The 15,771-nt window shown below is 39.6% G+C and overlaps 1 protein-coding gene across 4 annotated transcripts in view; it reads left to right on the forward strand.

The window, feature by feature from the left end:
- Positions 1–15,771, forward strand: part of bchs (WD repeat and FYVE domain containing 3 bchs) — a 404,120-nt gene that overhangs the window by 219,252 nt on the left and 169,097 nt on the right. For all 4 annotated transcript variants that reach the window (XM_071686608.1, XM_071686607.1, XM_071686603.1 and 1 more), the window contains 4 exons: positions 149–241; positions 6,677–6,905; positions 7,146–7,319; positions 13,582–13,761. In XM_071686608.1, coding sequence (XP_071542709.1) covers positions 149–241; positions 6,677–6,905; positions 7,146–7,319; positions 13,582–13,761 — 676 coding nt within the window. The remainder of the gene's footprint in view (positions 1–148; positions 242–6,676; positions 6,906–7,145; positions 7,320–13,581; positions 13,762–15,771) is intronic.

Below are 15,771 nucleotides of genomic sequence, written 5' to 3' on the forward strand. Positions count from 1 at the left end.
TTTTTTCAGTTGCATAACTTGTATTATATATATCTTTTAACATTTAACAGAACATTAAGCTATATTCAGCATTCAAGTTTTTCCTATTTGTTGCCAAAGTATTATGTGCATTGATTTTGATATAATAGAGCTTTGTATTTTTGTTTAGGATTGTGGTGTTTGGTGCTGGGAACCATGAGCCAGAATTTGTGGCATGTCTCACCTACTGTTTGCTACAGCTCACAGCTGATATCAAGATTAGGTAAGTTGAAGTTACAGTTTCATTATTGCTGGTTACAGTTTTATTATGGGATGTCTGATCATTATCTTGTGGAAGCAAAGGTGAAGATTTGTAGAGGTTTTCAGAAGAGATATTCATGATATTGAAAAAAAACCAGAAGTACATTTCATTCACTGCTTATTTACTACTAATGTTTAGAAATTTTGTGCTTGTTTCAGGACAATGCACTAAAAGTACAGAGTAAGGCCTCAGTGTTGAATTGTTATAATGCATGTTTTATCATTTATTGCACAAAAAAATGGCCTCTGAGTATTATGTTTTATTTAATGTAATAGATAATTTCTTGTCATATTGAATATGATTTGCTGAAAATTTTTTGGAAATGGCAAAATTATACAATTCTGTAAAATTACCAGCTGCATCAATATGACGAAATGTTGTCAGTGTCAGATGGGCAGTGGTAAGACTGCATCCTCTTTTGCAAAAAATACTTTCTCCTGCCTCATCTTGGTCAACCTTTAGTGCTGGAAAAAATCATTGTCCACAAAATCACTCTTCATAATAAACAATCTAAGGACAGATCTTGATTGTCAAGTAATTCAGGTTCACCTGCATGTTCCTTTAGATTTAACTAAAAGCTGCTCAATTTACTTTGTAGAAAACTTGTGAGAATGTACAAGTATTAGTACGGTTGAAGGCTGAATCACTGTCGAAGAAATTATCACACACTGTCAACTCAGCAGATGCCCAGGTGTGGATGTTGGCCTTGAAAAAGACACACAAAACTCACTGCATAGATTTATGTTAAGAGGATTTTTCATCTTGTAAAATGTCCTCACATGTCGTAGAAGGCGACTAAAGGGGATGGGAGCGAGGGCCTAGAAACCCTCCTCTCCTTGTATTTTAACTTTCTGAAAGGGGAAACAGAGAATGAGTCACGCAGGAGTGCTCATCTTCCTCGAAGGCTCAGATTGGGGTGTCTAAATGTGTGTGGATGTAACCAAGAAGAAAAAAAGGAGAGATAGGTAGTATGTTTGAGGAAAGGAACCTGGATGTTTTGGCTGAGTGAAACAAAGCTCAAGGGTAAAGGGGAAGAGTGATTTGGGAATGTCTTGGTAGTAAAGTCAGGGGTTAGTGAGAGGACAAAAGCAAGGGAAGGAGTAGCACTACTCCTGAAACAGGAGTGGTGGGAGTATGTGATTGAGTGTAAGAAAGTAAACTCTAGATTGATATGGGTAAATCTGAAAGTGGATGGAGAGAGATGGGTGATTATTGGTGCATATGCACCTGGGCATGAGAAGAAATATCATGAGAGGCAAGTGTTTTGGAAGCAGCTGAATGAGTGTGTTATTAGTTTTGATGCTCGAGATCGGGTTATAGTGATGGATGATTTGAATGCAAAGGTGAGAAATGTGGCAGTTGAGGGAATAATTGGTGCACATGGTGTGTTCAGTGTTGTAAATGGAAATAGTGAAGAGCTTGTAGATTTATGTGCTGAAAAGGGACTGGTGATTGGGAATACCTGGTTTGAAAAGAGAGATATACATAAGTTTACGTATGGAAGTAGGAGAGATGGTCAGAGAGCATTATTGGATTACATGTTAATTGATAGGCGCACGAAAGAGAGGCTTTTGGATGTTAATGTGCTGAGAGGTGCAACTGGAGAGATGTCTGATCAATATCTTGTAGAGGTGAAGGTGAAGATTTGTAGAGGTTTTCAGAAAAGAGAATGTTGGGGTGAAAAGAGTGGTGAGAGTAAGTGAGCATGAGAAGGAGACTTGTGAAAGGAAGTACCAGGAGAGACTGAGTACAGAATGGAAAAAGGTGAGAACAAAGGATGTAAGGTGAGTGGGGGAGGAATGGGATGTATTTAGGGAAGCAGTGATGGCTTGCGCAAAAGATGCTTGTGGCATGAGAAGCGTGGGAGGTGGGCATTTTAGAAAGGTTAGTGAGTTGTGGGATGAATAAGTAAGATTATTAGTGAAAGAGAAGAGAGAGGCATTTGGACGATTTTTGCTGGTAAATAATGCAAATGAGTGGGAGATGTATAAAAGAAAGAGGCAGGAGGTCAAGAGAAAGGTGCAAGAGGTGAAAAAGAGGGCAAATGAGAGTTGGGGTGAGCGAGTATCATTGAATTTTAAGGAGAATAAAAAGATATTTTGGAAGGAGGTAAATAAAGTGCACAAGACAAGGTAACAAATGGGAACATCAGTGAAAGGGGCTAATGGGAAGGTGATAACAAGTAGTGGTGATGTGAGAAGGAGATGGAGTAAGCATTTTGAAGGTTTGTTGAATGTGTTTGATGATAGAGTGGCAGATATAGGGTGTTTTGGTTGAGGTGGTGTGCAAAGTGAGAGAGTTAGGGAAAATGATTTGGTAAACAGAGAAGAGGTAGTAAAAGCTTCGCGGAAGATGAAAGCCGGCAAGGCAGCGGGTTTGGATGGTATTGCAGTGGAATGTATTAAAAAAGGGGGTGACTGTATTGTTGACTGTTTGGTAAGGTTATTTAATGTATGTATGAATCATGATGAGGTGCCTGAGGATTGGTGGAATGCTTGCATAGGGCCATTGTACAAAGGCAAAGGGGATAAAAGTGAGTGCTCAAATTACAGAGGTATGTTTGTTGAGTATTCCTGGTGAATTATATGGGAGGGTATTAATTGAGAGGGTAAAGGAATGTACAGAACATCAGACTGGGGAAGAGCAGTGTGGTTCGAGAAGTGGTAGAGGATGTGTGGATCAGGTGTTTGCTTTGAAGAAATTATGTGAGAAATGTTTAGAAAAGCAAATGGATTTGTATGTAGCATTTATGGATCTGGAGAAGGCATATGATAGAGTTGATAGAGATGCTCTGTGGAAGGTATTAAGAATATATGGTGTGAGAGGCAAGTTGTTAGAAGCAGTGAAAAGTTTTTATTATGGATGTAAGGCATGTGTATGTGTAGGAATAGAGGAAAGTGATTGGTTCTCAGTGAATGTAGGTTTGTGGCAGGGGTGTGTGATGTCTCCATGGTTGTTTAATTTGTTTATGGATGGGGTTGTTAGGGAGGTGAATGCAAGAGTTTTGGAATGAGGGGCAAGTATGCAGTCTGTTGTGGATGAGAGAGCTTGGGAAGTGAGTCAGTTGTTGTTCGCTGATGATACAGTGCTGGTGGCTGATTCGTGTGAGAAACTGCGGAAGCTGGTGACTGAGTTTGGTAAAGTGTTTGAAAGAAGAAAGCTGAGAGTAAATGTGAATAAGAGCAAGGTTATTAGGTACAGTAGGGTTGAGGGGCAAGTTAATTGGGAGGTAGATTTGAATGGAGAAAACTGGAGGAAGTGAAGTGTTTTAGATCTGCGAGTGGATTTGGCAGCGGATGGAATCATGGAAGCGGAAGTGAATTATAGGGTGGGGGAGGGGGCAAAAGTTCTGAGGACGTTGAAAAATGTGTGGAAGGCGAGAATATTATCTCGGATAGCAAAAATGGGTATGTTTGAAGGAATAGTGGTTCTGACAATGTTATATGGTTGCGAGGCGTGGGCTGTAGATAGAGTTGTGCGGAGGAGGATGGATGTGCTGGAAATGAGATGTTTGAGGACAGTATGTGGTGTGAGGTGGTTTGATCATATAAGTAATGAAAGGATAAGAGAGATGTGTGGTAATAAAAAGAGTCTGGTTGAGAGAGCAGAAGAGTGTGTTTTGAAATGGTTTGGTCACATGGAGAGAATGAGTGAGGAAACATTGACCAAGAGGATATATGTGTCAGAGGTGGAGGGAACGAGAAGTGGGAGACCAAATTGGAGGTGGAAAGATGGAGTGAAAAAGATTTTGAGTGATTGGGACATGAACATGCAGAGGTTGAAAGGCGTGCAAGGAATAGAGTGAATTGGAACAATGTGGTATACCGGAGTCAATGTGCTGTCAGTGGATTGAACCAGATCATGTGAAGTGTCTAGGGTAAACCATGGAAAGTTGTGTGGGGCCTGGATGTGGAAAGGGAGCTGTGGTTTCAGTGCATTATACATGACAGCTAGAGATTGAGTGTGAACAAATGTGGCCTTTATTGTCTTTTCCTAGTGCTACCTCGCGCACATGCGGGACGAGGGGGTTTTCATTTCATGTGTGGTGGGGTGGCGACAGGAAAGAATAAGGGCAGACAGTATGAATTATGTACATGTGTATATATGTATATGTCTGTGTGTGTATATATATGTATACATTGAGATGTATAGGTATGTATATTTGCGTGTGTGGACGTGTATGCATATACATGTGTATGGGGGTGGGTTGGGCCATTCTTTCGTCTGTTTCCTTGCGCTACCTTGCTAACGCGGGAGACAGCAATAAAGTATAATAAAAAAGATGTAAAATATAAATCCATAAAAACATACAATATCAGTTCCTTTTCAATTATTGAAACATCCTCAGTTATCTCAGTGATAACAATAAGCCGTAAGGTGACATATCCAGATGTAGGTATTAGTTGGTAGGCAGCCAACAACGAGGGAGGTATATTACCAGTACTACCCATCTGGGTATTTGGAGGATTAGTGACATCTGCTTAGTGAGCCAGCACTTTAGTGGTTGTCAAGTTGCATTCCTCTGACCTAGGTAGCTCTCTTCTCTTTCTACCTCTCTTACATGTTGACTGCTGGTATTCTGCCCACAAACATACAGTCTTTCTGTGTCGTATGTAACACTTGACTGCAGTTAACTCACACAGCTCTTTCTTCGTAATAGATTTTCCCGCAGTGAGCACAAAGCCCTAGCCCTGCTTTTAGGCAAAATGGTAGTTGCAATAAATAAAAGTAGTAGGTAGGAACATTTAGAAGAGAGCATTGGTTAGAACTCATAAGTAGGAGCATTAGATAGTGTTGTCATAAAGGACAAGGTAGGAGCCGCTGCAAATGCTGCACTAGAGTTGTCCTCTGCCAGTGGCTTGTTAAGGGTGAGGCACTAAAGGCTAAGAAGCAGCACTGGAGCTCTTTAGCTTTGGATTTGGCCTGTTAAGGGTGAGGCTTTAAAGGCTAAGAAGCAGCACTGGAGTTCTTTAGCTTTGGAGAGACTATTGCTGCGGCCACCCCTTTGAGGGAGTTCCAATCAGAGTTGTCCTCTGCCAGTGGCTTGTTAAGGGTGAGGCACTAAAGGCTAAGAAGCAGCACTGGAGCTCTTTAGCTTTGGATTTGGCCTGTTAAGAGTGAGGCTTTAAAGGCTAAGAAGCAGCACTGGAGTTCTTTAGCTTTGGAGAGACTATTGCTGCGGCCACCCCTTTGAGGGAGTTCCAATCAGAACAGGCGTCAGAGATATAGATAGATAGACTGATGTCTAGAGTGTGCTTAGATATTATGTTGATATTGGAGAGACTTAGGGTCTTAGGCAGAAGTTAAGTGAATAAATTCAACCCTATTATTGACATTACCTTTTCGTCATGGTAGCTGTATCCTTGTTTTGATGTGTTGCTGTTTGATAAATGTTGATGGTGTCTGGGAAGTTTGGGTTTAAGGGCAGTTGATATAATTGTCATTTTTCTGCTTTTAAGAATTGTGGTAAGGACTGCTACAGTGTTCAACCACATATTCATATGTATCATGTTTTTGTTACTCAATGACTTTGATGAAGGTCCATATAACAACTGTATCCTCTTTTTTTGCTCATGTGCAGTCATCACAATTTTTTTTTGTATTAAAACAATTTGCTGTAATACTTTTTCATTTATATTTATCTAATTGTGTTTTCAAGGTTAAACTGAAAGAATGATACATGGATCTCACTTAATGATGAATTAGAATTAATTTTAAGGATACTAAATCCACTGTCAGACGATTTTTTTTCTCCATACCTAATTACCTTACCCTCCCTATCAATGCAGCAACTAAATGATGTAGAAAGGGGAATAATGGATTAAATTTTGTCAAAAACAAATTCAATGTCATGAGTAGAAAGCTCGCACTTATAAAATGTGTAAAGAAACACCAGGCATCATGGGTATGAAGGGGAAACTTAGATTGTGTCTTGGTCATAACATGGCTGTAACATGAGATAATGCATATATGTTATTGATGGCCTTCCCAAGATTTTGTAGAAAGAAAATGGGTTTCTAAAATATTTGCAAGCCCCGAGATAGTGTAAATGAAGATTGATACTGTCATGAATATTTAATTCTTTATGGGAAGTTTCTAACTTAAACATTTGAGGAGATTGAGTTGGCTAAGGTAGGAGGAGTGAAATATCCATAGCATTGATTAAGATGTATTTGCCACTTTAAGTGGCAAAAGAGCATGGTGATACTAGGAAATATAGCAGGTGCCTTGAATTTGGAGGTTAACCAATTTGGGAGGGTATGCGTGAAGAAATATATGCCATTGCATTGAAAACTTCATAAGTTGATATGTAGCTCTTGACTAAAGTGACTACAAAAGTTTCTAATTTTGTCTTCATCTCAAATGATAATTGAGTTAATATTTCTGTTTCCCCAGCACTGATATAACAAGTCGGTCTTTATGGCATGTAAATCCAACTCTAGAGGGTGTAGATGTTGTTGAAGCAAGCAGTAAAAGTGGAAATATAACAAGTGGAAATAGCAGAGATGGAAGTGTACGGGACTTTGCAGAGGCCACTGCCACTCAGAGTCACAACTTGATGATAACAGCAGCAACCAGAGTATGGGAGGAACTATATATTACCAAAAAGCCAGCAATTGAAGAGGTCATTATTTTGTTTTATTTGTAAAGATAGTTATATTAAAGTATGTATCATAAAAATGAGTAACAAATTTGATGTTTACAGCTGATGGATGATTTAATGAGATTTTCAGATAGTTTTGTTTCACGTTTGAATCTGGAAACTAAGTGATTTTGTAGAAATTTCAATTGAATTGTATGTTATGATATAATGATTCCAGTATTATAATTAATTACATTTTTGATAATGAGATTAACTTTTTAGGTGTTCAAAGTGTCACTCAGTGCAGGAAGTGGTAAAGCTCCTGAGCTCTCAAGTGTAAGAGATTTGGTTAACGAGGCTTCACACCGACTCTGGCTTGCATTTCTAGAAGGGGAGAAGAAGCAGTCATATCGACTTCCTTGGGAAATTCCAACGCAGATCCAGAGTGTTACAAACGTAAGTTCAAAAGTTTTTATTTTTTCCATCTGACAAAAACACAGTTTCATTAAGGGTGAATTCTTAGCTGAAATGTTACCATTGTCGGCAGAATCCACAGACGTTAAAGGTAGTTAAAATGTATTATATATTGTACAATTCCAGGACCCCTTTTATTGTAGCTCTTGCTGCTTTGAGACTTAACTCCACACTGGAACAAGGAAGAGATGAATTCTTTCGGAATGAGAAGGCCCTCAATGAGATTGCACTCCTGTCTGTCCACTAACAATGGGTCAGCTTCACAAGAAATTTCTTTTATGGTTGCTGTTAATGGTTTGAAGGCAAAATCTAGTCACACTGATAGAATACTTGTGTCCCCTGCAAGTTTTAGAAATTGACTGAAAGGGGCAGGAGTGGGAGATTAGAAACCTTCCCTGCTTGCATTGATTTTCAAAACAGAGTTTGATTCCAGGTTGACAAAGAGGATTGATGTGTCAGATGTCAAGGAGACCAAGAGAAGGAGAAGACCAGATTGTAAATGGAAGGATGGTGTGGAAAAGAGTTTGAGTGATTGGGGCCTGAACATGCAGGAGGGTGAAAGGCTTGTATAGGATGTAGTGAATTGGAATGATATGGTATTCAGGTGGTTAACTTGCTGCCAGCGGATGAAACTATTGCACTTGAAGCAGCCTAGGTAATGGTCTGTGGAGCCTGGTTATGGATATGGGGCTGTTGTTTTGGTGCATTGCACATGACATTTCAAGAGTAAATGTGAGCGAATGTGGCTATTTTTCATCTGTTTCTTGTGCTATGTTTCTGACAAGGGAAATGATGAAGAATCAAAGAAAAAATGCCCCCAGAAAATTTGCCCCATCAACCACTGTGTGACTCACCTGTTTCCATATATATGTAAATGTACATGTATGTTCGTACATGTATGTATATGTGTATATTAGTGAATGTATCTATCTTCATTAGTTTCTTGGCACTACCTTGCTGATGTGGGAAATGGTGATCATGTGTGAAATATGTATATAGGGGAGAAAGAATAGTTCCCAAGTATTCCCTGCATGTCATAGAAGGTGACTAAAGGGTATGGGAGCAGGGGGCTGGAAACCCTCCCCTTCTTGTATTTTAATTTCTAGATGAGAAAGCAGAAGAAGGAGTCAAGCGGGGAGAGCTCATCCTTCTCGAAGGCTCAGATTGGGTTGTCTGAATGTGTGCAGATGTAACCAAGATAAGAAAGGAGAGATAGGTGGTATGTTTGAGGAAACAATGCTCATGGGTAAAGAAGGAGAATGGTTTGGAAATGTCTTGTGAGTAAAGTCAGGGGTTGGTGAGAGGATAAGAGCTAAGGAAGGAGTATCACTACTCCTGAAGCAGGAGTTGTGAAAGTGTGTGATGGAGTGTACAAAAAAAAGTTCTCTATTGATGTGGGTTAAACTAAAAGTGTTTGGTGAGATGGGTGATATTTGGTGCTTATGCACCTGGTTATGAGAGGGAAGCTTTTTGGGAGTAGCTTAATGGGTGTGTCATCACTTTCGGTGCACGAGACTGGTTATTAGTGATAGATGATTTGACTGCAAAGGTGAGCAATGTGGCAATTGAGGGTATAATTGGAGCGCATCATCCATCACTAATATCCAGTTATGTGCGCCGAAGGTGCTGACACATTCAGCTGCCCCCAAAGCACTTGCCTCTCATGGCCTTTCTTCTCTTTCTTCATGACCAGGTGCATAAGCACCAATAATCACCCATCTCTTTCTATCCACTTCCAGTTTTACCCACATTAATCTAGAATTTACTTATGCTCTGTCACACTCTCCCACAACTCCTGCTTCAGTAGTAGTGCTACTCCTTCCTTAGCTCTTGACCTCTTACCAACCCCTGAGTTTACTTCCAAGACGTTTCAGAATCATTCTTCCTCTTTACCCTTGAACTTTGTTCACTTAGAGCCAGAATGTTCATGTTTTTTCCTCTAACATACTACCTATCTCTCCTTTCTTCTCATCTTGGTTACATCCACACACATTTTAGCACACCCTCCTCAGTTCACTTATGCATAGTCTTTTTACCTCCACCCCTCTCTCATACCCTGTTATTTTTTATATGATCAGCCTGCCTCACACTAGATATTGGCTTCAGACATTTCATTTCCAACACGTCACCCATCTCTTCACTTTTATATCAAGGACCCACACCTTGCCTCCAGAGTACCTCCAAACTAGATGACCTCAAATGAAACATACCTGTAACTGGTCATTCATTTCTGTACATCTTGATTACAACCACTGATTCCTCTCCTTTATTTTACCACAGGTATTGTGGCTGGCAATCTATAGCCTCCGTTAATCTTTTAATGAGATTTCCTTTTACTTTTCTATCCGATGTATGATATTGCTTGCAAGCTGAAAATATATAGTGATTTACATCTATCAACTTCTTGATTAACGATTCTTTATGATTTCAGTGCCACCCACTGTATGGCAAAGTCCTTCATTGTTGATTCATCAACCTCTGTGTCTCTGATGTTCTCCATAGTCTCCCTCTTTACTGAGAAACAATGATCCTGTATCCTCTGAACTTTTCAATCCTTTTCACTTATTAGATGAAAAGTTTCCTAATTTGTTCCATTGTTGATAGAGGATATTTTCCTTTCCAAGCTTTACTTGATTCCCTTGTACCTCTGTTTCAGTGCCCTTTACACTTTTTCTCAATGCATTAACCTTCTTTCTCTGAGTCTATCGACCAGTCCCAAAAAACTATTCCTGCTTCCCCACCCTTCCCACTGTTTCCTTTTTTCTGTGCTGTATATTTTGAGCAATTCCTCTCGATCAACAGTTTCTAGGACATCAAGAATGGACCCTTCTATTCTTTTTATGCTTTTCAGTCTTTCTACCTTTCTTCTGATTATGTACTATGTGAATGTCCTCAACTAATTTGACTGTGTTCATTATACTCATTGACTGTATTTTTCAAGTATCTAATTTCTTCTCACATTTCATGACATGTTTCACTTATGTACTTCTTGCTATAAGAATCCCTTTTATCTTTAAAAGGTTCCTGCAGCACTCAAGAAGCTGGCCACATCCACCAATCAGGAGCACAGGTCATAAAGTGTCGTGGTGTTATGTGTTCCTCTATGTACAGAGAGTGCAGTGCAGTTGAGTGCTTGTTGTGTACCTTATATTAGTTGCATCACGGGGAATGAAGCCTCTTGGAACATTTTGAAACAGTGTTTGTAGTGGTTAGGGATGGATAATGTCCAGAGCATGGATGGGAGAGCGTGACTTGTTTTTACTGGGGAGTGAGGTCTCTGACTTGTCTTTGTCTGGTGGTTTGGAGTTTAAGACTAAGTTGGGAGGTCGGTTCTATCAGTATGTGTTTAGTCAATGTTATATTTGTTAGGGGGGGTGGTGAGTTAAGGTTGTTGGAGTGTTGATTCTGTTGGGATTGGTGGTTAGTTAAAGAGTGGTTTGGATGGGAGGGGTCCACTGCTATTGCATATCATTGAGTGCTATGCATGTTGAGATGGGACTTCATTGGGAGGATTTGTATTTAACTGTTTAGGTGTTGAGCATTTGTGGTCATTAGGTAGTCAGTGATTATTCTGAGTGCACTGTTTTGTGTGGTTTGCAGCTTTTTTATCTTGGCTTTTGAGAGGGTGGAAGACCAGGCAAGCAAAGCATAGTTTAGAGTGGAGCAAATAATCTGTTATTTGATTCTGAATTTCCTTTACTTCTTCCTTGAATTGTGCTGACATATGATCCAGTTGTCTCATTATTTCATATAATATCTGTAAACTTTTTATTTATAATAATATCTGTAAACTTTTGTTCTTTGTTGGTTCTTTCTTTGTTCCTCCTTTTGTTTTCTTCATTAGGATCTTGTTGCCTTTGCTTGGTCTTTATATTTTCATGTTTGAATATATTTCTGATCAGAATGAAATTGGAAATTGAGAAACATTAGTATCCAAACTGGTATTTTTTTGTTTGAAAATAGGCTTACATTAAGTTGGCCCAGGTGATTTGGCTGTTTGGACTAATTTTCTTGTCTCCTTTTATGAATCTCAGTTTTCTTGGTGTAGACTGTCCTAAAGGTCTGAAAATATTCCAATAATAGAAATAGTTTTGATAATAATATAGCATATTGGCACAAAAATAGTATTTATCCAGAGATTTTGAAATGAGATAATAGCTGTAGGCAGCCACTGACCAGGGAGATATATTACTCCTACTACCTGCCTAGGTATCAGGAGGGATAGTGATGGCTGCCAAGTGAGCCAGCACATCAGTGGTTGTCAAGTTGCATTCCTCTGACCCAGCTAGCTGTCTTTTCTGTCTGACTCACCCACATGTGGACCACTGGCATTCTGGCCACAGACATACAATCTCTCTTTGTCCCACATAACTCTTGATGACACTTAACTCACACAACTTATTCTTTGTAACTCTTGTATATGTACCTATGGTGTATGCTAGCCCTGCCCTTTGGCAAAATGGGAGGAGCAATAGATTGAAGAAGTAGGTAGGAATATTAGACAGGAGCATTAGGTAGAAGCAGGTGGAAGGAACATTAAGTAAGAGCTTTAGATTGAGATAGTAGGATGGAACATTTAGCGGGAACATTAGATAGACACATAAGGTAGTAGTTGGTAGGAACATTAGGTAGGAGCCTTTGAAGACACCGTGCTAGAGTCACCCTTTGCCTAAGGCCTTCTTAAGGGTGAGGCACTAATGACTGAGAAGTGGCACTGGAGTTCACCAGTTATGAAGACTTTTTGTCCATGACCATCCCCTTGAGGGAGTTCCTAACAACAGCTTTGAAAGGCGAGTCACTGAAGGCTATAAAGTGGCACTGAAGTTCACTAGTTATGGAGACTGTCCTTGACCACCCCTTTTAGGGAATTCTCGTCAACAGCTGTTAACAGGATGAGGCACTAAAGGCTAAGAAGTGGCACTGGAGTTCACCAGTTATGAAGACCTTTTCCTTGACCACCCCCTTTTAGGGTGTTCCTGACAATAGCTGTTGAGGGTGAGGCACTAAGGGCTAAGAAGTGGCACTGGGGTTTACGTGTTATGGAGACTTTTACCTTGACTATCTCCGTCAGGGAGTTCCTGACAACAGCTGTTGAGGGTGATGCACTAAAAACTAAGTGGCACTGGAGTTCACCTGTTATGGAGACTTTCCCTGACCACCTTCTTGAGGGAGTTTCTGACAACATCTGGTAGTGATGCCTTTAGATTGTAGATAATTTACTAGCTTTTATATACTATGTTACACTTCTTTATAATAATATGTGAATGAACATGCTTTCTCTGCCCATGTTAACCAGTCACTTCTTTATGGCTTGGATATCATATAACTGAAAAATATTTTAAAGTTTTTGGTTACTGAAGTTGGCATCACTGCTAAGCATATTATTTGAAACCTCAGGTCTTCAACTTCCAGCTGCAATTAAACTCCTAAAAATTGACACAGCTTTGTATCTAAATGGTGTGTCAGTCTGGTCATTTCACACTCCATTCCTTCCATCTTACTTGTATATAATAAACTTGGAGAAACCAAAATCTTGAATGTATGCTTGCAGTCTTGGGAGCTCCTCTTAGTGTTAGTTTTTGACCCAGTTTATTTTAAAGCCCATGATGTCTGGAAGTTAGTTTCCATCCTGGCCTTTCTGATGAACCCTTCCCTGGAGAGGTAACAAAAGAGGTCTTTGTGCATTCCATAAACAAGTTTTTATCGCACTCTCCTCCTCCATGTTGGTATGCTCTCAGAGCTCTTGGGACAAATGTACCCAGAGGAGAAAGTTCAAGTTTTGAAGAACAATAAAACTTTCTTCGAGGCAATGACGTTTGAGCAAATTTTCATGCTGCTCTTTCCTGCCCTTACCTTTTCTCTTTTGAAAAGCCTTTTTGTTTTTAATTGATGGTTACCAGCATTGGGATGATGTCTTTGTTCCAGGAGTTATGAGATGGTTAGCAAGTCTTGATCAGTGTGTCAGCCTGTGACAAGTGACATCATAGCTGAATGGAGATTCCTTGATGGCAGAAAGGCATGCCTAGAGTGAACTGTAGGCCACAAGTGCTGAAAAAGGTGGATTGCAAAATATGAGAGGCATTAACTGCACCAAAAGGTATGGAGTTAGAAGTTTCTAACCCTCAGGCATCTTACAGATTCTCTAAGAACTCCTAAGGCACCACCCAGAGAGAAACAGTTTTTCATTCTTCAAAACCTGCTTTTTTTATTTTAAATGATAAGCATCTGTTTTCTTCCCATACAGAAACTACAAAAGGTGACAGGAGGGTTAACACGATTAGCTTCACGCACCAAAGGCCGTCGAGAGGACAGCATTCTTGCACGTAAAGTTAATATGCCAATGTCAGAGGTCCAGATGGCAACTTTCACCCATATATCCATAATTGGAGACCTTGTTGATCTACAGTACAGACAGTACCTGCAGGTGAGCTTGTCTTAAAAGTGCTTATACAATGGTTATGCTCAAGTGATTAGGACTATATCCTTAGAATGTGAAAAACAGGTTAGATAGAGAAGAAATATATGAAGATAATTGATGCAAATGTTAAAGTATAGTAAGAATTTCTCTAAAGTGAGTTGAAGATGAAGGAATGAATTAAATGAATTTCAGTACCTGGGATGCAAGTGAAACAAAATATTGTTGGTGAATGTATGAGAGCAAGATGAAAAAAATCATAGTTTTGAGATATTAAGTCATAACAGAAAGGGATTTATAGAAGGCTTCAGGAAAAAAGATATAAGAATAATAAAATGAAATTTTACACATTTTTCATCTATAATAGTTCATATTACTGGTGAAATCTTGTCCTAGATACTTCCAGGTGGGTGCTCTCTCTCTTTAGATATGTCAAAATGATCCCAAGAAAATATGCACGATGGTGCATGATCTTTATGTCAGTTTATAAAACAAAAAACAAAGAGAAAACAGAGGACAGAAATGTTTATATAAGGTGGGAAAGGCTTTACAGATATTGAGTTATCAGAAGTTGACATAAGTAAGACATCAGGCCATCTTAATAACTCGGCACCAGGACCAGGTGAACACATGCAATTTTCCTAAGAAAGCCATTTTCTTTTCATACTGACTGCCATTTTCTGTGTTAGTGAGATAGTGCCAGGAACAGGTGAAGAAAGGCCACATTCACTCACATCCATTCTGTAGCTGTCTTGTGCAGAGCCAAAACTGCAACCACCATCTACAACTAGGCCCCACTACTTTCCACGGTTCCCCTGGCTGCATCACACGCCCGGTTCATTCCATTGATGGCATACCTGGTTACCACATTACCCCACTTTAATCTATGCAAACCTTTCACTCCCCTGCATGTTCAGGTCCCAATCACTCAAAATCTTAATCACTTCATCCTTCCATCTCCAATTTGATCTCCTCCTTTTCCTTTTCTCCTCAACTTCAGACACATATATTCTCTTTGTCAGCCTCTCCTCACTCATTCTCTAAATTTGTCCAAACCATTTTAGCACACCCACTTTAGGTCTCTCAACCACACTCTTCTTATTACTTTATCTCTCTCTTACCCCTTTTATTGCTTGGTTGATCAGACCACCTCACACCACACATTGCCATGAAACATATCATTTCCAGCACATTCTCCCTCATTTATAGCTCATCCCTTGCATTCATACCCCATTATTCCTCTGCAATTTGATGTTCTGTACATGCCTTCACCCTCTCAATCACTACTTTCATGTACAATTTACCAGGTATACTCAACAAACTTGCACTTCTGTAGTTTGAACACTCACCTCTGTCCCCCTTGCCTTTATACAGTGGTTTTGTACATGCATTGTGCCAATCCTCAGGTGCTTCACCATGTATAATACATTGAAAATGCTGACTAACCAATCAACAACACAGTCACCCATTAAGTAATTCAGCTGCAGTACCATCCACTCTAGCTGCCTTGCTACATTTCATCTTATACAAGGCTTTCATCACCTCTTCTTTCTTTGTCAAACCACTTTCCATAACTCTCACTTCCCATACCACCCCACCCCAAACACTTTATGTCTGCCACTTTATCTTCAAAAACATTTAACAGTCCTTCAAAATGCTCTCCTTCTCACTTCATCACCACCTATTATCGCTTCCCATTTATCCTCTTTACCAATGTTCTTATTAGTTCATTTGTTTATTTTCTCACACTGTTGACTTCCTTCCAAAATATTGTGTTATTCTTCCTAAGGTTTATTCATACTCGCTTACCTCAGTTTGCATTTGCCCTCCTTTGTAATCCCTGCATCTCTTCCTTAGCTCCTGCTACTTTCTCTTATAGATTGCCCAGTCACTTGTACTACTTCTTTGTAAATACTATGCACATTCCACTATTCTCTTTTGCTAGTAACTTTACTACTTCATCCCACCACTCACTAACCTTTCTGATCTGCCCTCCTCCTACCTTACACATGCCTTATG

The sequence above is a fragment of the Panulirus ornatus genome, chromosome 42 (genome assembly GCF_036320965.1).
Source record: "Panulirus ornatus isolate Po-2019 chromosome 42, ASM3632096v1, whole genome shotgun sequence".
Classification (NCBI taxonomy): domain Eukaryota; kingdom Metazoa; phylum Arthropoda; class Malacostraca; order Decapoda; family Palinuridae; genus Panulirus; species Panulirus ornatus.